The 23,849-nt window shown below is 42.2% G+C and overlaps 2 protein-coding genes across 2 annotated transcripts; one reads left to right on the top strand and one right to left on the bottom strand.

The window, feature by feature from the left end:
* Positions 1–18,549: 18,549 nt before the first annotated feature.
* bcl2l16 (BCL2 like 16) lies at positions 18,550–19,996 on the top strand. Its single transcript, XM_073467322.1, has 2 exons — positions 18,550–19,032; positions 19,760–19,996. Exons 1-2 carry the CDS (start codon positions 18,550–18,552, stop codon positions 19,886–19,888), a joined length of 612 nt encoding a protein of 203 aa, XP_073323423.1. The 3' UTR covers positions 19,889–19,996.
* A 533-nt stretch (positions 19,997–20,529) lies between these two features.
* Positions 20,530–23,150, bottom strand: tubb2b (tubulin, beta 2b). The gene is made up of 4 exons (XM_073466211.1): positions 23,040–23,150; positions 22,059–22,167; positions 21,851–21,961; positions 20,530–21,752 (listed from the first exon to the last, which is right to left on the bottom strand). Exons 1-4 carry the CDS (start codon positions 23,094–23,096, stop codon positions 20,692–20,694), a joined length of 1,338 nt encoding a protein of 445 aa, XP_073322312.1. The 5' UTR covers positions 23,097–23,150; the 3' UTR covers positions 20,530–20,691.
* Positions 23,151–23,849: the final 699 nt, after the last annotated feature.

A 23,849-nucleotide genomic window follows, 5' to 3' on the forward strand; every position in this document is an offset into this window, starting at 1 on the left:
AATTTCCCCCTTGCTTTACTAAGGCCAATTTGGGTAACACTTTACTTTACAATGTCTGGCTGTTGTTTGGTGCTGAACCAACATCCTCCCTATGTGTTTTTGTGCTAAAGTTTTTTTGCTTGGTATTGTTGATTTCACTAAGAATAGATCTTTTGTTCATGCATGTGTTTATCAGAGGGACTTGGCCTCCCAGCAGAATCATCGTCGCTGCTTGGAATCTTTGAGAGTTGTCTCATAGAGTGGAGTCTTTTCCATTAAATCAAACTGTACGACTGCGTGTGTTCTATAAATGGTTCAGTCTTTGACGTGTCTCTGACTGAACTGGCGTTCCTTGCAAGTTTCATGATCAGTAGTCTGAGCTGCTCCTAAACAGCTAATGTCTGTACAAAAAGACACATTGCACTGAGGTCTCTCTCCGTTGACTTTGTATGGAATTGGATCAACCTCCAGTCTGAACACACCTATAGAATGTTATATGAACTTCTGTTATATGAACACAATTTCACTACAATCTACAATCAACACATTACTTACATATGACAGAAGTGGACCACTTATCCACACTGATAAAGAGTGGAGTGCCACAGGCATTTTGCCCTTTACAAAATAAATATCATTTTAAAATGTCCTTTTGTTGACAAGTGTGACCCCATTCTTTTGATTACACATTTGATGCAAGGATAAGTTAACACTCCACCTACAACCTACAACCAGTCAACCATATACAATTCTGAAGAGTCAAGTGCAAGCAGGGGGCTATGCTGATCAGAATAGGTGCAGCTGAAATGCCACTGTGTGGTTTGAACGTATGTGTGTGTGTGTGTGTGTGTGTGTGTGTGTACGTGTGTGTGTGTGTGAGACTTGACATTTCAGACAGAGATATCATAGCAGAGCAGGGTGAGAGGTGTGCAGCGCTGATTCAGAGAGGGAGGGGTGTGTTCGGTCTCACCCTAAGAGCGATGAACTGTGGTTTTCCTGACTCAAGAAGGGCCCTGCTACCAGACAACGTTAGGCGAGATGCTGGGATGTAGGCTACAAGTTCAAGTCCCCGTGGCTCTGCTGGGCGCCTGGTCCTCAGTCACCGGCTTGATAAGCAGCATCGCTTCTGCCCTCTTCAGCAGAACCTCCCGCGGCTGGAAATGCCAGCGTAGGGCTGAGGGCAGAGCTCGCCCAACGCGGCCTCACCTCAGTGAACCATGGGGCACCTATGCTTCTTATCAGCCCACCTGCACCTGCACAGCCACTACAATAGGAAGCCATGGATGTATGTCTGTGTGGTGGTAGTTGGGAGGGGGGCAAGCAGATGGACAGACTGAGGAAAGCCTGGTAGACAAGGTGGTGTGTTCAAGTCTTGGATGAGTGAGGGAGCACATCTATTCCACGCAGAAAAAACAAAACAGGTCTGACAGTTTGAGGTTTGTTGAGTCTTGACTATCTGCTGTTGAACTGAGCACTCTATTTGCAGTGGAGGTTAGCAAGGGTGCTGCTAGATAAGAGATCAGGCCAACAACCTCCACCAATCTCTGGCCCCATCTTTTGCTCCGTTTGCTTATGCTGCTGGTCATGACCTCAGAAAAAGGAGGGAGCAGAATTAGTGCACTGTTTCTGGGCTGGTGGGTCATAGAGTTATATGGTTCATTTTATTAATAAAACAAGCATATTAGCATGCAGCTGTCTGTTAGGCCTGTCAGACTGATGCTGCCTCGAGGAGGTTAAGTTGATCTATTTTGGATTTAAGTGTGCTGCTAAATGCCCCTTTGCATGTGTGTGTATGTGTGCACACAAGCATAGCTTTGAGTGTATGCGTAGCTACACACTTTGGTGTGTGTTTTCTGTAATTGCGTAAGCCAATGAGGAACTGATAAGCCGAGTGGAGCCAGACGACAGACACTTAAAGATGTCTGCATTGATAATAAAAGGAGAGTGTAGTACAGGCAACCTCTCCTCCAAACACAGACACATGCATGCGTGCGTGCACACACACACACACAAACACAAAACACTATCATTTTTAACCTGGGCTCCTCTGTGAACTGTATACACAGTTGCATGTGTCTGAATAAACATTCCTTCAAGAGAGCAGGTAAACAGATTAATCTCATCAGTGCTGGGATGGCAGGTAAAGCTCAGGTTGAATCCTGGTCAGTGTGATGTTATCAGGATGCCATTTGTTGTCATAACCAGCCGAGCACAGTGGCGCTGCATTCTTGCTCTCTGATGGCTGCAGACTGAAGAGGAAATGTAGCTCCTCCTTTGAGTTTAATGTAAATCTCCATATTGGGAGAGGAAATGTAAACACGTGAGAGTCTGTGGAGCCTCTGCTCTGGTTGTGGAAGATCAAAGCACAGGATAGACAGCGGTGAAGCGAGCTTATCTAACCACTGTGGCAGGAGGTCAGCAAGCTTAAAACAGCTATGATCTCAGTGCTCACTGAATTGAATCCTCCATGGCTATGCTATGTGCAACTGTGGCCTTGAAGGAAACTGCAGAAAGGAGGTTAAAAGCTAATTGATTGCATGTTGTCAGAGTGCATGAATCGTGTCTCCGCCTGTGCACGTCTCCATGCTTATCTGTGCACAAGGACATTACAAGTGGCTGTGAGTGTGCGTGCATCTCTCGCCCCATCCCTCCTGTCTGTGTTTTTGAACGTAGAGATGAAGCCATCTGCACTGCTCTCTGGAGACACCGGGCTCCCTCGTCTCTCCTCCATTTTCTGCTCCTGCTGTAATGGGAAAATTGCTCTGTCTTTCCGCTCTAGTTGGGATTGGCAGCGTTGATAAGCATTGCAGGGACAATTAGAGGTAGGAGTTTTCATTGATAGGCTTTCAAACGACGCTGAGCTGTCATTGGTGGCTGATACCTCTTGGGACGTACCACTGCGCCGAATATGACTCCCTCCTCAGTGAGAGAACACCCCTGCTCAGAGTCCAGTGTTTGGGTGCAGCTACAACCCTCCCAAACAACCACAGTCTTTTCATAGTTGTAATTGCATTGATCTGAACAGCGCTCACCTTCAACATGGACTCAGACAATAGATGTGTGCAGCAGCTGCTTTTATTCATTTTTGTTCCTTTTCATGTAGTTCTCTTGTATTGTTGCACACAATAAAGACAGCAAAAAGGCTTTTTTCCCACCAAGTCTTGGCTTTGTTTGGATGTGTATGATGAGGCTGTCATTATCTCAGCAGGCTCCTACCAACACAGCTCTACCTTACCTTTCTCCTTCTCCCAGAGTTGGGGATGAATTAGGGAAATATCTCGCTGTGCTGCAGTCCCTCAACTAATTACTGTTAAAAGGTCTGATATGACTTGGAGGGAGTAAGGCAGTAAGAAGCTGGAGCTTGTAGGCAGGCAGAAAAATGAAGGTGTGGAAGGGGCTTTGGGCATTGTTTATGAGCAAAGTGAAGTGGACCATCACAGAGGGAGTCAAGCAAAGGCCAAGTAAGTGATGGAGGGAACGATTAGAGAGGAGTAAGTGGGGGGATGAAAAAGGGGCAAGGCAAGAGCAACATTCCTGCATCGGACTCGATCCCCACTTTAAGTAACAGGACACTCTTGTCTGTGCAGTGAGGGCGGCACATGAGAAAAGCCCGGAGCAAGTTAAAGCTGCTCTGCCTGTTTAGCTTTTGTGTTTTCCTGTTCAGTGCTAAAGCTAGACGTTTTCACATCTGCTCCAAGTGTGTGAAGTTTTCAGCCCTTATCCTAATCTGAGCTATGATTCAGTCATACAGCACAGAACAGATAATTGTCAACATTCCCAGAGCTATTCATCATGCTCCGCCTCTGCTCCAGTTCTCAGGACCAGGTCTCCAATTTCCTCATGCATCTGGGGTCAAACATGCATCAAAACCCCAATTTAGTTGCCGCCAGGTTTCTCTTGTGCCCAGATAAAAGCTGTAATAATAACAACGCTAGGTGATTCAGTGGCGCTCCATTCACAGCACACTGCTAATTGTCCATAAATGAGCCCATCTGGTTTGATTTGCTGTTCGGTGAGGCAGCAGGATAGCAGCTCCCTCCCAGCTAAGCTCCCCAAGCTGCCTGCTCAGCCCACGGCCCCACTTACACCCAAGACCACCTAAGATGAGCTCATAACATGAAACCTACACCTCTCTGCACCAACACATACAAAACTGTAGGTAGGTAGCTTGTTCCTAAGCCTTCCCCCAATGACTACATTATAAATAAACCCATGGCTAACGCCTTCATTTAGATAGTTGTGTGCAACATTCATGCCTGAGATTTGGAAAATGAAATACTGAACTGAAACATCAGACAGAGCCTGGAGAAAATGAGTGTAGTCAGGAAGGTGACATGACATGATGGAATGACAGTGTTGTTGATCAGTATGAAAGACTCAGCGTCTGCTCAGCCTGATACTTGGCTAGTAACTGTGGGTGGGAGCTACTGCGGAAAAAGACTGACACAGAGCAAGTCAGAACAGTATTAAATTAATAGTTAGTGATTTACTGATAGTTAAAGGGTCAGATCACCCAAATAGCAAAAGCAATATATAAATACAGAAGTAGTCAGATCTTGTACCCAAGTACAAGCATGGGCTAAAGCATGCATTTAAATATTTACTGCATTAAAAGTACCAAAGTATCCTCTGGGATACAGAAAGTGTTATCTTAAGCTGAAATACTGCATCAGAATTTGTTTACTGATTATATTTATTAAGCTACATCTGCAAACTAGTAACTAAAGTTGTCAAATAAAAGTAATGGAGTATAAAGTACAATATTTGTCTCTGAATTTTTGTGGAGCAGAAGTATAAAGTAGCAGAGAATGGAAATACTCCAGTAAAGTGCAAGTACCTCAAAATTGTAAAAAAGTATGGTATTTGAGTTAATTTCCTCACTTACCTGTTGCGGTACCATGCAAATAGTTTGGTTTTAATTGACCAGGTTTTCATATAGCTTTCTTTCAGATTTCAATAAATAAATAAATAAATAAAGCTGTAAGTTTTATGTCTTACATGTAAAAGCCCAGCTAGGGACAAGAGTTGAAAACTAGCAACAGCTAATTGTGCAGCACATCAGTTAGATTCTTTGTATTGGAACTATGTTAAACGGTATCCTCCCTATTGAATAAAATTCAAATAAATACATAAAAAAAACAAGCTGTCTCTTTAGCTGCTAAATGCTCTGCTATGTTCAACAGCTAGGCGCTAACGATGTCTGCTGTTGGGTATATCAGAGCCTTTTCACAGCAACATGGTTGATAAGAGTGCTGGGAATGAACCAAAATCATAACATTTGGGCCATAAGACAAAACCAAAAAAAAAAGACAACAAAAAATAAAAAATGGTTTCATCACATCCAAAATCACTCCCTCTTTGTTTCTTCAGCCTGTTCTCACTCCCAGCACATCACATTAAACTGGTCAGTGGCTTAACGTTTCTAGGTCTGACACTGTAGGTACCCCTCTAACTGTGCACTAGTGCAGTAGCATAAAGAGGGACAAAAGTCTGTTGGGGGTTGTTGGATGGGTCACTAAGCTTCACCTCTGGAGACTAGTGCTCACGTCCTGTTTGTGACCAAGATTCAAGAGTGATTTGTTTTGAAGTTATGTCAGTGACATTACTCACTGATGTGATGTATCACTTCCCTTACATGACTTGAGTTAAGTAACCTACAGAAGTTACATTACTGTAAGTTACGAGACTGGATGCAGTTATTTAAACCCAAAGTATGATCTTTCCTAAACCTAACCAAGCAGGTTTGGTGTCTAAACATAACCAAACTGTGACCATTTGACAATGTTAATAACAGTCAAAAAGTCATAATACTGTATGAAAGTTTTGAAAGCCGAATGTAGCATAAAACGTGTTATTGCTAACTTAATCGCAGAGCCATTCATGTCCAAAACTGATGCTAGGGGGGTAGGTAGAGCATCATATTTTGAAGCTTGAAGTGAAACTCTTGCCAAAATGCAACCTAGGCTTTTTTTGTGAAGGAACCCAAGTCAAACCTTCGTGTAAAAGCATAATTACCAGAGTCGATCCCCGAGTGTGACGCTTTAGGAGCTTTCCACCTTTACTCTTCTCCATGTTTCGTCGCACTCGGGGATCGACTAGTCTAGACTGGCAGGACGGCAATGAGCGGAGCAAGCTACTGCTAACGTGAGTTGTTCAAAAAACTTCTTTTTAGTAAACTCTGTGTACACAAACAATGTTGTCAATGCTCGTGTTCATGTGTAGAGACCCTGGTGATGCTACGAGCAAAGTTTCATGTTGTGTCGAGTCTTCTTAGTGTTAAAAATAGCGATTTTGATGCTACCATAATGTTGCCCCTAGCACGCAAATGAAAATGATTTTGACCCGAAAACAAAAGTACGGTAAATCTTGAAAGTGGCTTTTTCGTCGTAATTATGCTTTTACATGAAGGTTTGACTCGGGTTCCTTCACAAAAAAAGCCTAGGTTGCATTTTGGCGAGAGTTTCACTTTAAGGCCACTGACCAAGCTGCTGTATTTGACGTGATGGGGGTAAGAACAACGGAATGCTATGAAAACTATTGAATGCCTCATATATGGGACTGGTGGATGAGATAATTACGGATTGATTTTGGACCCAGCTCAGAACTAATTATAAAACTAAACCTATTTCATGCACCTGGGCATGTCTCATATTTTTTCTTGAGCCAGGGACAACAACTCTTCACAACTGTTGTCTGAATAGTGGCATTGTTATTATTTCTTTGGTATACATTCTGTGATAACCTGACAGATAATATTGGCAGATGCTAAAGAATACTTATTTGGTTTAGACATGCAAAGATTTGCCTGCCATTAAACTCCCATGTGTCAAATGGCACTATAACACTGGGAAGGTTGAATGTAACAGTAACATAGCCATGGGTTAAAACCAGCTACAGTACAGGCAAAATGCTGCAATTACAACAAATTTCCACCAATGAATTCTCCCTTTACCATGGAACATAACAACAATGAAGTTACATTCCCAAAGTCACAAACTCCATTAACCTTTGCTTAGTTTAAACTCAAATAATGGCAAATTTGACTGGTTCCACTCTGTGGGGTCCAGACCTGTTGGCACCACTTCCCCACCTTTAGCCTCAGATCAATCCCAGCACATCCTGCCGGCTCTGTTTGCACAGCTTGCTGCCCAGCGCTCATACTAATACAATACATTACCTCAAAGCAGAACAAACTATAACAACCTGTCATAATGTGAAGTGGCTGCAGCTGCAGCATCAAATAGGTGAACCTGTCGGCTCTGTGATGCTCCGGGCTGGATTTGAATTGACTTCGAAGTCTGGATCAGTAAGTTAACTTATGTTGATATCAATGTTAACCGACTGGGTGGCCAGCGCTGGACATTACAGTATGTTTATCATATCATTATATTATCAGCACTCCAAAGGTTTATCTTGGTTCTATTGATGTCTGTCCGTTGAAGGCCAGGTTGACTTGCTGGTGGGCCCTGGGGCAACAATGAGCTTTTTGGTCCCTAATAAACCCCTGTTTCTGTATTGGAATACTCTCTGGCTCAAGGATTGCTGTATGATAAATATATTCATTTTATTATTTAGGAATGTGCTAAATGTAAGCAAAAACTGAAATAATGGTAGATTTAGACAGGAATCCAAGAGGGTCGTTTCTTCAGTGGTGCATATTCCCAAACAAAATGTCATATCCATCAGCATACACACATGGACATAGAAAGCATGGAGCTCACAGGGCCCCTTGATCTTTGGACTCCAGGGCAGGTGCCCACACATAACCTGTGTTTAGGGGCATCATTTAGGGTGTGAAAAAAGTTGTGTGTCACAGTAATGTGATTACTTTTTTCAGGAATGTATAATGTCAGAGATTACAACTTCAAATTCAGCAATCATATTAGAGTTACATTACAGCTTGCTGTCTTACCAGGAGCTGACTTTGCTGGTTATCAGTCATGACTGATAGCCAGCAACCAGGACCAAAAAAGCTCAGCACATTACTCCAGTTCTCAGATCACTGCATTGGTTACCACTTTCTCACAGGATCAACTTCAAAATTGGCTTGCTTGTCCATAAATCAATGCATGGTGCTTGTCCAAAATACTTATCAGATCTCCTGACCCAGTACGAACCCCTTCAGACCTCTCAAGTCGGCTGGTTCTGGATTACTGGCTGTTCCCACAGTCAAAACCAAACATGGTGAAGCTGCTTTTAGCTTCTATGCTGCCCAAATGTGGAACAAATTGCCAACTGAGCTAAGGCTGGAGACTATGCTGTCCACTTTTAAATCAAAGCTAAAGACCCACCTGTGTTCCATTGCTCTTAATTAATTTTCTCTTTGTTATTATGTATTATTGCTTTTACTTTGTATGCCTTGATTACTGATTTGTTGTTTGTATTCTTTGTCCTTTAGGCTGTTTGCTTGCTATTATTGTTTTATCATCTGTTTTTAGTATTATTGTTTGTATCATTTGTTTTTTATTGTTATTGTTTGTATCGTATATGTAAAGCACTTTGAATTGCCTTGCACACGAAAGGTGCTATACAAATACATTTGGCACAAAGCGCTGGAGGTTGGGTGAGGCAGCTAGCTTCTGCCAAAAGAAAAGAAATACAACATGTGGACAAGAGGAGCTGAGAATCAAAGTGCCATCATTGTGATCTGTGGAAGACCAACTAAACCAGCACAGGATTCTCAGGGTACCAACACATGTCTTGCAGATGCAGAAGGTACCCGTTAGTGTCTGTATGAGATGCTGCAGGCCTTATACTAACTCCAGCGTAATCCCATTTGTGGCAGTAAGAGACAATCAGAGCAACTGCTCTACCCGGCGTCGTATACAGAGCGACAAAGTCCTGACAGGGGTGAAGGAGGTAGGGGTTGAGTTGTGGGTCACACACAGGACCCAGGAAACCAGTAGTTTTTGTGTGTAAACCTAACCACAGTGGCGTGTCATGTGACCACGTGTTAGAAAGGCTTTTTGGCAAGAAGGTTTTGCGTGTTGCACACAAACACTAAACGGTACCTTGTGTGTCTGTATGAGACACAGAGGCTATGTAACTACTTTTTCAACAGGTAATGAGTTATAAAGGAACAAAAAAATAATGTAACTTAACCAACACTGGTGTTTGATTATGTAACTGCAGCACACTTTAAATGAAAAATTTTTATATTATATCATTCTATCAAAAAACCTCCTTAATGAGCAATTAGATGAGAGAGTAAATTCTCCCACACAACACTGGAATGAAATGTAAGCTTAAGGTGAATAAAAGTAATCGCCAGCTGTAGATAACCACCATCACATCAGAGTTAATAATACCTACAATAGGTCACTTGTTGTTCTGTCCAGGACAAAAATATTTCTTTGATGCACAAGAGCCAAAAATGATAATGTAAAGATGCTGGATCACTTTGACTTTTGCATGATTTCAAATACATTCTCTGTCCCAGTCACACTGTGCATTCATTCTCGCCATGTTTTGGCAGAGCTGTTTGTTCACACTAGAAAAGTGATGATATGTATACTGACAAGATACATCAAAACAATTAAAGCTTTTTAAATGTGTTGCTCGGCGCGCACTTTTCTTCATTTTTTTATTATTATTTATAGTTACATTATAACAGGGCACTATCAATACTAGTGCAGGATATTGTTTATAGGATAAATATATCATATTAAATAAAGAGAAGAGTTTTAGGAATGGAGCATTTTTTAGCAGATTTTCTTTATAGGGTTTTGGAGAAGAGACAAAGTTGAACCTCTGCCAAGGAGGTCATGTTTTCACCTGTGTTTGTTTGCTGGTTGGTTTGTCAGCATGATCACACAAAAACTACTGAATTGATTTCCATGAAACTCTTATGGACTATGGGTCTCGGCCTAGAATAGACCCCATTAACTTTTGGTATGGATCCAGATAAAGGGACAGTTCCAGGATTGTTTTCTCTCTCTTCATTTAAAGTAGCCAATAGCAATAGCCAATAGCCAATTGCGTTAATGCTGAATGTAAATTATGTCAATTATGTCAAAGTAGCCAACACTGCCCGACCTGGAGCTCCAAGTGAACACAGCTGATTATGTGATGAGAGGGCTTGCCAAACACGGCTGCACACAGCAGCATCTGAGAGCGACAGCTGCCAATTTGACGATAGGGAATAAGATTGATTGATGGGTGGATGACATGATAATATTGATTGAAATTGGTTGGTTTAAGCTTAAGCTGACATTTTGTTTTACAAGAAGAAGACATGGCTGGATTTTGATATGAAAATGCAAAGAAATTGATATTTGGTCAAAAAAAACCTAACTAAGACATATGCTTTTCAGTTGTATATACTATACGCTACTTATACTAATATTATCTTTTCAGTCCAGCTAATGTTGTCTTTGAACAAAGAAGATGCTCAGGTCTGGCTCCCTTACAATCTGCTAAATCATTTGGATATATTTCTACAAGCATCGGATGAAAGTATACCACAGTAGTGTGTTTTGTCCAACAACTCTCCGTCTTTTTGTCTAAATAAACAATATGTGAAGGATGCATATTCTAGTGTTATAATGCTTCTAATTTATGTAATCTCAGTCCTTGCGGTCGATGCTCATGCTCGAATAATGTAAAAATAAATAAGGCCAGGTGAGTGAGATAAGCCTCTGCTACTCTTTAAATGTGACAGGCGTTCAAGCGGGAAAATGAGGAAGAAATTTCACTGCAATTCATTTTTGTAATAGTGTAGTGTTGCGAAATGTTTCTACTAATGCATCACTTGCAGGTAACTAACAAAAATAGATTTTTAATCTCATTATCTCCAAAACAGCTAGGAGAGAGAGAGAGAGAGTGTGAGAAACAGAGCTGGAGAGTGTGTATGTGTATGTGCATGAGTGTGTGACTGTTCATAAATGAGTGCATTTGAGGGGGAGAGAAGAGAGGGAGGGTAGGGAGGGGTGGGGGGTGTACAGATATGCACCCTCGCTTCCTCCCACCCCCAGGTGCTCTAATTGAGAGGAGGCTTTTGTTATATAAACAAGAGGTACACCTCAAGTTGAAAATTAAATATTTGAAGAGAAAGTGGCATGCTTTTGAGAGTGATATATATTTCAGTGGGTGAACGCTGGTGTCAAAGGGGTGCCGATGAAGAGGTGGTTATTGGCATGGAGAGCCTGCTGTATGCACCGGAGAGTCAATTCTCACCTCGCTTCTCCTTCACAACAATGAACACAACAGCCTCTAAAGCTCTATTTCTGTACGCTCCAATTGGATCACGCTGCTGCTGATTGTTCTACATTTCAATAGGCTGTTAAAGTCGTAATCTGCAAGTTCCTTGTTATTTCCCTTTTTTCCTTTGTCTCCATGTTTGGTGCTAAGCGCTCATTACTGCAGTTTTGCTCGGCACGTCCCAGAGATCAATCAGCGTGTCTGGTTCTTCCTTGGATTTTTGAAGTGGGAGTTTCTGTAAGTGGCACGCTTTTGTGTCTTCAGCTGTGTGGCTATTGCTGCTCATGCTAATTTGTGTTTCAGACATGGCAGAAAGTTGGAAAGTTTGATTTCCTGTGGGGAAAAGCATAAAGGAGCTGCAAGTCAGAAATCCAAGTAGTGAGGAAGGGCAATATCTCCTCAATAGAGAAGCTGGTGAAAACAGTACAGCACAACACGAGGACGGAGCTGCCACCCATGGAGTGGGTGCAGTGGTGCAGGAAGAAGACCCAAATCACCCCATCCACATACTGTTTCTAACTAATCAGACTATGGCATGGAATGGTGCATGCCGACATGACACTGTACAACACTACTTTTGAATGAAGTAAAAGAAAAAAAATTGTGCAAGTGCATGGCTAAAGCTAAAGCTGTGCTGCATATCAAAACATCACGGACAATAGATCAGATGGATGATTCAAATTGATGATGTGTCTCTGCTCACATTTCCTCTTGTATGTAAAACGCAGCACAATGGTTCACCAGGCCTTCAATGCAAAAACAAGTGAAATATTACTTATTGCATCTTTAATTCTAAGAGGCCACCAACTGCTGGATGGTTGTGCAACATTCAAGATCCTGAAAAAAGGTGCTAAAGAGAAAATCGAGGTTGTTTCAAACTTATCATAACAAAAACTGCAAATAATGACAGATGTTTGAAATGAGTGCAGCTTTAATTTGATGCAGAAACACCACAACATTTCCTCCTGTCTCCATTGATCAGTCACACATGAGAAAAAACATGTGCTTATGCATCAGTAGAACAGAATAATGCCACTTAACAATAGCAGCAGATACAGCCAGGATCTAAAAAGCTTGTAGAGCGTAGCAGAGGGTAAATGGGAGCTGGAGAGTCTGGTGCGAATCGATAAAAGCCATCAAACACCTGAGGGGTCCCCCAATTTTCCCACAAACCACTCCACCCCCTGGGCAGGGGGGAAACAATGGCAGGGCATCAATACCTGCAATTGGGAGAAGGTGGGGCAGGAGACAGCGAGCAAACCACACAAGTGGGTCACCTCTCCTCTAGACAGCAAATGGGCGCGCAATCGTTTGCATCAATTCAGTCCAGTGGGAGATGGAGGACAGGATGGGGAAGGGGTGCCATTAGGAGTGTATTGGTATAGAAGGTGGGCGCCGGGGAGAAAGAAGGGGTGTGGAGGTTTTTAAAGCAGGTAGAGATGGAGACACAGGGGGATATAGGAGTTTTCAATTACCCACAAATTCACAGCAATTTCCTCCTCTTTCTGACCACACCCCCCACTGCGAGGCTGATGGGAGTCCTGAACAAAGAGGCGTGGAGATCGCAATTGTTTGACTGCGGGTTGGTGGGGAGGAGCAGGAGGAGGTCTGTTTTCATCTGTCTGCCTTGTTCAACCTTTCTCTGTCACCTTGCAGCTTGTACTGGAGCCTTCTTTTTTTTTGCAGTGGGTAGGAACTTCAAAGTGCATTTCAACTTCTGTGTAGATGTTGATAAGCCACTTCCTGAGAACGAGAGATACTCTTATGCTGCTTAAAGATAACAGGCAAACACACACATACACACACCGGCACACACACTGCATTGTTCCATTCAGCAGAACAAGGCCGCGCTGTTTCTGCTTTGCAAAGTGGTTAAATTTGTTCAGTGTCACACCTTGTCTCTCTGATCACTGTTGCCTTCAGTTAAAAACTCCTCTGCAATTTGCATTGTGTTCCTCTATTAGCAGAGAGGGTAGCTTTGTAATGTTTTGGATTAAATTATAGAAGATACTTTGTACATGGCGTCCTGGAGCAGATATGTGCTGACAAAAACACCTCAGCAGGGATGAAAATGACAGAAATGGAACCATTGTGTGTAAGAAGGAGGAGGGTGTGAACCGTGATTATAGCATCCACCCATACAGGCCGGTCTGGCCCTTCTCATCTCATCCTTTGTCGGGAAAAACTCTTATCCCCTGACCCAAGGTTACAGCTATGCTGTTCAATTATTGTTGATAACACACTCAAATCAATGTACTTTTTCCTCTGGTAAATTTTAATTTACCATTAGGACAAACAATTGTAAAATTTAACAGTAGGCAAGGATTAAAAGGTGAAAATAAAGTAAAGTCCAGCCAGGCACCTGCTGGTTTTATTTAGTTTATCAATCCGCCGGTTATTTTCTTTATTAATTAATGAATCATTTCGGATAATGTAAAAAAAAGTGCCCATCTAAATTACACTAAATCCAAGTTAGCATTTTCAAACAGCATTTCAGATGACACAACATTTGAGAACCCAGAGATAATGAGTTTACTAGAAAGAAGCCTCAAACAGACTGTAGGCATTATTGCTTCCAAAAGAATGAGAAATAATAAATTATTATTACAGATTAAGCTCTGGAGCTGCTTGTCTGGTTGTTGGTCTTATCTGTGGAAATAATTAAGCTGCCAGGGTGGGGGCCAATGGGCCCATCCAGTAGATTAATCTGGCCATGTTGTCGGGCCAGTGATTCCTAAGCAAGTTTTTGCCACCCTAGTAGCGTGGCTTTAGGAGCTGCAATGTCTGTTAGTCGGTGCAGTGCACACATTCTTGGTTCCTACATGTGAATGTCCCTCTTGCACCACCATGAGGTCAAATTGTGTCTTTTTAAGTTAAATGTCTGAACAACTTTTGGAGGGGTTGCCATAAAATTTGGTGTACACACATGTATCTCTAATCTAGCACCATCATCAAATTTCTGATTTTCCCAATGTATTGGTTAATGACTAGAAACCTGCAAAACTAATGCATTACCATCAGCCATTTTGTTTAGTGCCCATCAGCCAATGTTAGCATGCTAACACGTAAAAATAAGATAGTGAATGTAGTAAACACATGGGCTGTGTCCAAAATCACCCACTACCCCCTATAAAGTGGACTATACAGTACATTTGCCATGTTGTCGTGCTGTCTGAATGTATAATGAGATTTATTATACCCTATATAGATGACTCAAAGTATCCCACAATGCATCGTGAAAAATAGTGTGCAACCGATGGTCACTAACTAAGTGCCATGCATTGTGCTGACCAGAACGGTGTCCAGAACATGTATTCTTTCATTTGACCGATGAGCTCACCATATAGTCCACTATGTAGAACTCCCTATGTCGTGAGCAGGGAGTGGTGAATGAGTGGGTGATATCGAGCACAGTGACTTCATAAAAGAAGAAGACCTAGCCACCTAGAGGTCATCCACTGGTTTATGGACTAATGTTCTGATTATTTATTCCCCTTTTTCTTTTTTCTTGTTATTATTATTATATTAATGCCATACCATGGGCCTTAGAGAGCACTGCAATTTCAATTCCTGTGTACTGTACATATGGTTTTGACAATAAAGCTGACTTTGACTTTTGACTAAATCAAGTGAGTAGTCGGGTCATTTTCTCATCGACCAACACGAACACCAGAATAAATGTTGGCAATGTGCATTACTGCAAATAACAGATATGTTGAAACTTTACATTTCTTTATCTGGCTCCTTTACCTGGTTAGGTTTAGGCACAAAACATCATCAGATTAACACTACTGTGTAGTGTTAGGAAAGGGTGGCTTCAAATACCTGTTTTGGTCGACACAAACTGGAGAGATGGCTGGAGATGTGCTGTGGTCTTGTCAAATACACCAAGCTTTGTCACCACAAAAGAAAATTGTCCCAAGGTCTCCTTAAAAACATCCATTGGTGTACCACTTACAAATGTTATACACATCTTGAACCATGGTCACTGGCTTGGCAAACTTCTCTTCTGTCACTCCACCACCACCCCCTCCCCCTGCTGATTGGACAGTCAGGTCATAAACAGGTAACGTGAACAAGACACAATGACATGTTCTGTAGAAATGTTAATATGGTATGTAGGCCTATGACAAATACAAACGCCTACTCTCAGTGGTTTTCAGAAATGTTAACTGCCAACATTTTATCCTGGTGTCTGGGCAGCATTGACTTCAATACAGTCAGACTTCTTTTTGCACCCAGTGCAGTACCCCTTGCTGGCTCTCAGAGAGAATGCAGAATGCACTTCCTCATTTGCTTCACTATTCAGACCCTGAGGCTATGCCCAATTATTTTAAAACAGTCTACTGGTAGACATTGTACCTACCAAACATCAGCAAGTTGACATTTTGCGTTTAACCACGGCCTCACAGAGGTGCTAGTATAATGCAAGAAAAAATGGTCCCTGGAGTCATGTGGCTACAGTGAGTTATAGCATGTTTCCTGTTAATCGTGCACCTTCCTCTCCAATGCAACTGTCTACACATCAGAAACCTCTCTACAGGAGACAGGAAGTTTCCCATGCTTGCAGATGTTGCCACATAAACCTGATAGGAGCCTCTATCACCCATGTCACTTCCCCTGTTCCCTGGCTCAGCAATGAGGAACAACTAGGTAGCCATTTTACACACTCACTCTCATAGTACATCTGAAGTATAGTGTGTGTGTGTGTGTGTTTGTGTGTGTGTGAGAGAGAGAGAGAGAGAGAGAGAGAGAGAGAGAGAGGGAGTGTGTGTGTGCGTGTGTGTGTGTGTGTGAGAGAGAGAGAGAGAGGGAGTGTGTGTGTGTGTGCAGGGGGTTGGTTGGGGTTCTTTCTGGATGGTTAGCCTTATCTTCCCTCCCATGCACATTGACAATATATGCTGCACCAGATGGCCAGAGAACACAGAGCCGCTAATGGTACCACTTGATCATGTCTTCGCTCTGCTATAAATCAGTATATTAACAACGTACATAAATGCCATACGCAGAGCATTTGATTGATCCCCATGTGACACATAAAGCCATTTCATAAAAGGAGAGGAAACACTTAAAGGACAATGTAGATTTAGCCATGCATGCCTGAGTGTTAGTCCATGGGAGAGATGGTGCAGCCATTACCCACAATTTAAATACATTTTCTTGAATTTAATTAAAACAGCTATCCATGTTTGCATTTCCATATATTTTTAGTTCATAAAGAGGTGAAATCACTGATGAACATGTGGGAAACGTTAATTGGCCTGCACGTATGACTAAGTGCTGAAACAGCTTTTGTTTTGAAGTTCGTTGTTAACAAGTGGTTATGAGTATAAGTTCACACACGCAAACACACACTCTCAATGGTTAATGAGAGGTAGTGTGTTTCTAGTAATACATTACTGCTCCCAAGTGGTGAAATACAAGCCATGCTGCACTTTTAAAGGGTCACTTCACTCAAATAATAAAAACAACATTTTCTGGGGGTGTTTCTCCATGCAGACAGGCTGGTAATTTGTTCACGTTTTGAGATATTTGTCTCTGTCTCCAACCTAATACAACAGAGGGAGAAGTAACTGCTGCCTGAAGGCCAGAGTGGAGAATGAGGAAGAGTTTCTTCCCTCAGCAGGCCATTTAGGTCCTGAACCAGTGAATGTACACACATGTAATCTGGTATAATCCATCCACCTGCCATACAATTTATAAACACATTACTGTTTATACTGTTTCTGATGTTTATACTGTTTACCAGCCATGCAGTTGTTGCAAGAGCTGTGTATAGAGAGTGTATAGCTCCCTTAGGCTACAGTTTCATGTTATGTCCCATGTTGTTTTCCTTTAATCTCTATATTGTTTATATAATTTCTATATATATGTAGTGTTTGACCATCTCATATTTTCTCTTTGACGAATAAAAAAATAGAAGTGATAGTTATGGGGGAGAGTGGGTTTCACATAATGTTCACAGTGAACACAACCCTTTAAAGGGGCACTGTGTAGTTTTGGAGAGGAAATTTAAAGTCAGAATTCAAGTATTTATAATATTAATGAGGTAATAACACAAACTCACAAATATTTATTTTTTCCATCAGTGAATAAACAAGCTGTTTTCAGAGGAAAATAAGGTCCCAGAACACTGTTTGAAGCTAGAAAGGTGGCAGGGTCCGCCACATATAAACAAAGTTAAACAGTATAAATTGTGTTGTCCTTTAAGGTCAGTTTGTTTATTCAGTTCATTCAGTCATGAAAACAAAGAGAGTTTCTTTATTCAGTTTGTTTAGGCAGAAAATAATCAGTCAATGAAGATCTTTCTCTGCTCATTAACATTTCTTCAACAAAACTACAGAGGGCTCCTTTTAAGCGTTAGGACAGATTTGTTGCTCAGTAGTAATGCGTGCAGTTACCTCACTGTAAACAGTTGTCATCTGAACCACTTCCTACTGAAACAACTGTCCCTTTAATACACTGTTGATACATTTCATTGGAGACTCTTCCTTTTCAAGAAAGTAGTTCCAACACAAATTGCACAGCAAGGTCTGTGAATTATTCAGAGTAATGACGACACTGTGTCTGGAAAGGCAGGTTTCTGTTGAAGTTTTCACATGTATGCTGCGCACCACAAATGAAATTCCATTCACCATTCCCATTTTATTTATGGTTCAAATTAATGAAGAGAATAAGCTCATCAGTATCAGCAACATAATTCTTTAACATAATAAAGCAAGATTAGATTAGAAATATGGAATCAGCTGAATGCTCAAAATACAAACACAGTGAATTAAATGAAACAGAAGTGACCAAATCATATTCATGTGCATTTTCTTATACACAAAAACATTTTTGCATGATGTTAATAAGTCACAGAAAACTGTAAGCCATCAATATGTAGATTCCCTTTGCTGTTGTACAGCTAAGACTCTCCTCTCTGCTCTTTGTGTCACACTGCCTCTAGTGTTGGAATGGGGCTGTGTTAGGACGGCCATGATTTGGCATGCGAGGAGATCAGTGTCAGTTTCTGACAAGGACTCTATATTTAGCCAGCAAGGGGACTGGGTGACCCAGTCTGACTGCAACTTATTGTACAGACACAGTCCTCTGGACCCCAACGATCTTTTTACCTGCTGCCGATTTCTGTTTTTATGGGTGTGTAGTGTGCCTTGATACCATTTGTGTTTCTTATTGAAGAGTAGGTAAGTTATAAATACTTTATTTCCTGCAGTATGCATATTTATTCCCCTCTTCTCTAAACTGCAACTTATTCAAATTTTATATTTACAGCATCCCCACACCGATGCTGCTTGGCAATGGAGTGGTCACCTGTGGCCCACTGAGATTACAGCTTGCTGATTAGCGAAGGAGCAATTAGAAGCCACCATGTGCCAGTCTGAGGTGTCAGAGGCCAGACTGGGCCTGAACAGTCCTGACCTGCTGGTTAGAGAGGCTTTTCTGATGGCCCATGACTACATAGACTATGTAACCACAGGGGGGGCAGATGGCACCATGGGCCCTGCCCCTACAGCCTGCACTGCAGCCTTGCGCCACGCCGGAGATGAGCTCCTCACTCGCTTTCCCATTTTCTTCAGGCGTTGGCCTCGCGTCTTCCAGGATGTGAAGGAAAACACAGCCTGCCCCATGCTCATGAGCATCCTGGATGAGCACTTCTTTCCCCCCATCCCCAGGGGGCGGCACAGAGACCTGGCCTGGAGTGCGGTGCTGTCGGTGTATGTGCTGGCTGGCCAGATGGCACTTCATTGCCACGAGAGAGGCATGTTGGTGGTCCTGCCACAGCTGAAGGAGTGTGTGGGGGCCTACGTGGAGAGGGTTATCTGCCCTGAGATACGAGACAAGGGAGGATGGGTAAGTGTCAATATGTACCTCTACACAGAAGATAAAACAACCCCAATAATAGTATACATGATTGTTTTTTTTAGTGACTACCTCATAACTAAGCCTTCATCAGAGCCAGGTAAAAGCCCAACATTTGCAAACTTCATGGTCTAGTTTTAACACAGACTGTTAAAATGTGTTATCTGTATGCCCAAGCAGAGAATATTCAAGTAATGACACTTTAGTCCTTTGTTTTCACAGGCTAGGCAGCACTTCCTGTCATCGGTAGATTGACACTAATATAATAATATCAATGGAGTTGAAACACTAGTTCTGCTGCCTATTGCCTAGCTTTTGAAGCTCAGGGTTACACACAAAGAATTCCACTTATGTTTGTTGTAGTCTGATCCCCCATATGTTTGGACATTGATGTTTCACCAGCTATCATTGCAGACTTCACATTGCAACTTTATAATAATCATCATATTATTTTACCCATTTTGCTGAGTGTCAGTGAGTTTGTGGTATTTTGGCTAAAACATACGTTTAATAAGGAATGTGCATTAAAGCTTAACAATAAAGTTTTCTGAAACAGAATATGACACAGGAGCATTAAGGCTCCTATCATTCCAGTTTCTTTCGTTCTTTAATGATACTCATTTTCAAACTAATTTTCACTTATACAAATGACTCACAATGTTGTACTAAAACATATAATTTCATTTGAAACTTAAATGTCCTTATTTGTTTTTGACAGAGTGGTTTTGTGTCACGCTTTGGAGAGAAGCAGGGCTTGGAGGGTCAAGTGAAGAAAGTGTGCTGTTGGACACTGTTGGCATTGGCCATAAGCATCCTCACCTACTTCTTGTGGAAAAGAATGGCTTAGCCAACTCTGCCACCTAGTGACCACAACCAGAAACCCCCATAGAGCAAACTACCATATTGGGATGTTGGTAAAGGTATTCTACAGTATCTTTTTAATTCTGTAGACACTTGTCTTTCATTAAAAAAACTCACATTAATCTATTTTACATCATATCTGATATTCTGGCAATGACAAATGTTTAAACTTGTAACCTGTGATGTAAGCATATTCCAAGTCACATGCTGGCATAACTTGTGATCCAACAAAGCAATTTGTGCAGTAGTTAATGAACTTTGATCTGGTATTGTAAATTAGTCTGCACTGAACACCATTTCAACTGTATCAAATATAAATTATTTTGACTGGATTACAGAGCAGACTCCGCAGCATGACATCACCTGTGTCTGGTTTGCTTTATTAGATTTTATTGAAAGGTATTCTTCAATTTAACAAATTATGTAATGGCACAACACAAAGTTTTAAAGTGGGATTTACCCATCTATATCTGTAAGACTCCTTTTAGAGAGCTCATTTCTGGCAATATACCAGTAATGCAGCAACACTTTATGTACAGTGCGTGCATCTACTCACAAAATCTCCCCTCCCCAGTACATTAATATGTAAATAACTCTTCTCAGAAAGAAAACTAATCAAAGACAACATCAAATATGCAGAAGAACTTTTATTAACATGAAGGCAGACTTCAAATATGCAGAAGAACTTTTATCAACATGAACAGCAGACAGAACACTGAAAACTGGAAAGACTTGGAACGTTACATGTCACGGCAGAGATTGAACAGCAGAGATTTGTAGAAATAGCATTTATGCCAGCTCCTCCTCACCCTCCTCCTCAAATTCTCCCTCCTCCTCAGCGGTGGCATCCTGGTACTGCTGGTACTCAGAGACCAGGTCGTTCATGTTGCTCTCTGCCTCGGTGAACTCCATCTCATCCATGCCCTCGCCGGTGTACCAGTGGAGGAAAGCTTTGCGCCTGAACATAGCTGTGAATTGCTCAGAGATGCGCTTGAACAGCTCCTGGATGGCTGTGCTGTTACCGATGAAGGTGGCAGCCATCTTGAGGCCACGGGGAGGAATGTCGCAGACGGCGGTCTTCACGTTGTTGGGGATCCATTCAACAAAGTAGCTGCTGTTTTTGTTCTGCACGTTCAGCATCTGCTCATCCACCTCCTTCATGGACATGCGACCACGGAAGATTGCAGCCACTGTCAGGTAGCGGCCGTGACGTGGATCACAGGCAGCCATCATGTTCTTGGCATCGAACATCTGCTGGGTGAGCTCTGGCACAGTGAGTGATCTGTACTGCTGGCTGCCTCTGCTTGTGAGTGGAGCAAAGCCTGGCATGAAGAAGTGCAGACGGGGGAATGGCACCATGTTTACAGCCAGCTTACGCAGGTCAGCGTTAAGCTGTCCGGGGAACCTGAGGCAGGTAGTGACACCGCTCATGGTAGCAGACACAAGGTGGTTGAGGTCACCGTATGAGGGGGTTGTGAGCTTGAGGGTGCGGAAACAGATGTCATACAGGGCCTCATTGTCGATGCAGTAGGTCTCATCTGTGTTTTCTACAAGTTGGTGAACCGATAGTGTGGCGTTGTAGGGCTCTACTACTGTGTCGGATACTTTTGGGGAAGGCACCACACTGAATGTGTTCATGATGCGGTCGGGGTACTCTTCACGGATCTTGCTAATGAGCAGGGTGCCCATACCAGAGCCTGTACCACCACCCAGAGAGTGTGTGAGCTGGAAACCCTGCAGGCAGTCACAGCTCTCTGCCTCCTTCCTCACCACATCCAGGACAGAGTCCACCAGCTCTGCACCCTCAGTGTAGTGACCCTTTGCCCAGTTGTTGCCAGCACCACTCTGGCCTGGAAGACAAAAATTGAGATTATGCGTCACAGCACTCAGGGTACATAATGAGTAGCAGCTGAACATTTTTTGGTGAACAAATTTACACAAAAATTACCGAATACAAAGTTGTCTGGTCTGAAGACCTGGCCAAAAGGTCCAGACCTCACAGAGTCCATGGTGCCTGGCTCCAGATCAACCAACACTGCACGGGGGACATATTTGCCACCTATAATAAAAAAAAAAAAAAAAGGAAGAGATGTTAGGGAAAATGTATCAAGTAGTCTCAGAGTGTGCAAATAAAGTCAGGGATGCTTTAGACTTACCTGAGGCTTCATTGTAGTAGACGTTGATCCTGTCCAGCTGCAGGTCACTGTCACCATGATATGTGCCAGTTGGGTCAATGCCGTGCTCATCACTGATCACCTCCCAGAACTGTAAAAATAATGTAAACCATGTTTACTGTTAAACATCTCTTAACACTTCATCCATTAATGTGGAACGTTTCAATTATCGTTTTATTGGTTTATGAAAGTCGGATTTAATTAATCATAAGCCTATTGGTAAATTGTTTTAACATAACTTCCCGCCAGGCTGACTTCGGCGCGCGCGCCCTGACCCCCTATTGGCTGCGACTCCGCCGCTATGAATTTCAAAATTCCAAGCTACGTCACTAACCGCCAACACCGCCTTCTTCAGGCAAAAGCCGGCGCAGCTGAAAACCGTTCCTCAGTAGGCCTCATTGAATGGGAAACGTTACAAAAGCCATTTACTTTCACCTTGGAAAATACAATTATGTTTCGCCTACACACATAATGTCATACTATAAACATCACAGTAATAGGACTTCAATATTTCCATTAAATCACTTTGCAGACAAACACTTCCTTTTGTTCGCATTGCAGCAACGGTGGCCTGGCTGACAGGACAATGGTGATGTGAAGATATTTCGGTAACAGAAATCCCGTTTGAAACGTTGTAACTGATATTTAAGCTGACGGTTTAAAGATGTATGCTACAATAGACAAAACGGCATTATTTCAATAGAAATCGTAACACACTAAAATATGAAATTTTGTTTTTAATTTGTCTACACTTCGACGTATTAACATAAACCAAGTAGTAATTGTGTATGGATTAAACGTTTAAGGTCAAATTTCACAAATAGGACACATTGATATTCACAGGGTGTGGTTTCTGGGACGCGCACCGGCACAAAGCACCGGCTCCAAGACCAGAGAACACGGTGTTACTAGGTAAAATTACTCGATCTAATACTCAAATGGGAAATACATATATTTACTAACCTTGGCACCAATCTGGTTTCCGCACTGCCCGGCTTGAAGATGCACAATTTCCCTCATTTTTGTCTCTGGAGGTAGGGTAGACCTTTCGATGAGTGACTTTGCTGTTCTGTATGTGCGTGCCCAACGACTCAACGTTCGTATTTATACTACAGATGGACCCGCCCTTTACGTCTATGCTCGAACGTCTATTGGTTCGTTTTCCCAAGAATACTTAACAGACAAAACATTACACCAATCAAATGTTCACATTCTTATCCGCTATTGGTCCAATTCGTTTGTCAATCACATTCATCTCAAACGTGTGACTACGGTGTAATCTGTAGACGTTGGCCTACTTCCCCCATGATGGCGGAATGGAAATGCGACACAACAGATTTTATTCTGTATTTCACAGCCGCATTTTAGCGTGTGCTTGAGACAGTGAAACGTTTCATTTCGTCAATCGAAGGAAAACATTTTGATTTGATCAGTTATAAGACAGCGACCCAAGTCAACTGTTAGTTAGCCACAGTCCACGTGGCTGACCAACAGAATACAATGGTCCAGTTTAGCAGAAGCTTCTCTAGCGGATACTGTCGCAGGACTGAACATGAGTGCTGTGGTTACATCAGGGATTTTCAGTCATGTGCCTCAGTCTTTCCTCCCAGCTCAACACAACAACAGCTAAATGTTGCTATCACATCCCCTTTCTGTGGTTCAGTTTGTGGTAATGAGCAGATGCAGATTGTTTGAAATGAAAAGCTGCATTCTTGGCCTTCATGGTGCTCGATTGTGACCATTAAGCAATGACATATAAAGTGTCAATGAACG

This window comes from Pagrus major, chromosome 5 (assembly GCF_040436345.1).
Source record: "Pagrus major chromosome 5, Pma_NU_1.0".
Lineage (NCBI taxonomy): Eukaryota > Metazoa > Chordata > Actinopteri > Spariformes > Sparidae > Pagrus > Pagrus major.

Coding starts and splice junctions, on each gene's coding strand:
- bcl2l16 (XM_073467322.1), top strand. CDS start 18,550: ATGTGCCAGTCTGAGGTGTCAGAGGCCAGACTGGGCCTGAACAGTCCT. Junction 19,033..19,759: donor TACGAGACAAGGGAGGATGG/GTAAGTGTCAAT, acceptor TGTTTTTGACAG/AGTGGTTTTGTGTCACGCTT.
- tubb2b (XM_073466211.1), bottom strand. CDS start 23,096: ATGAGGGAAATTGTGCATCTTCAAGCCGGGCAGTGCGGAAACCAGATT. Junction 22,168..23,039: donor GAAACCAGATTGGTGCCAAG/GTTAGTAAATAT, acceptor TTATTTTTACAG/TTCTGGGAGGTGATCAGTGA. Junction 21,753..21,850: donor ACCAGACAACTTTGTATTCG/GTAATTTTTGTG, acceptor TTTGTCTTCCAG/GCCAGAGTGGTGCTGGCAAC.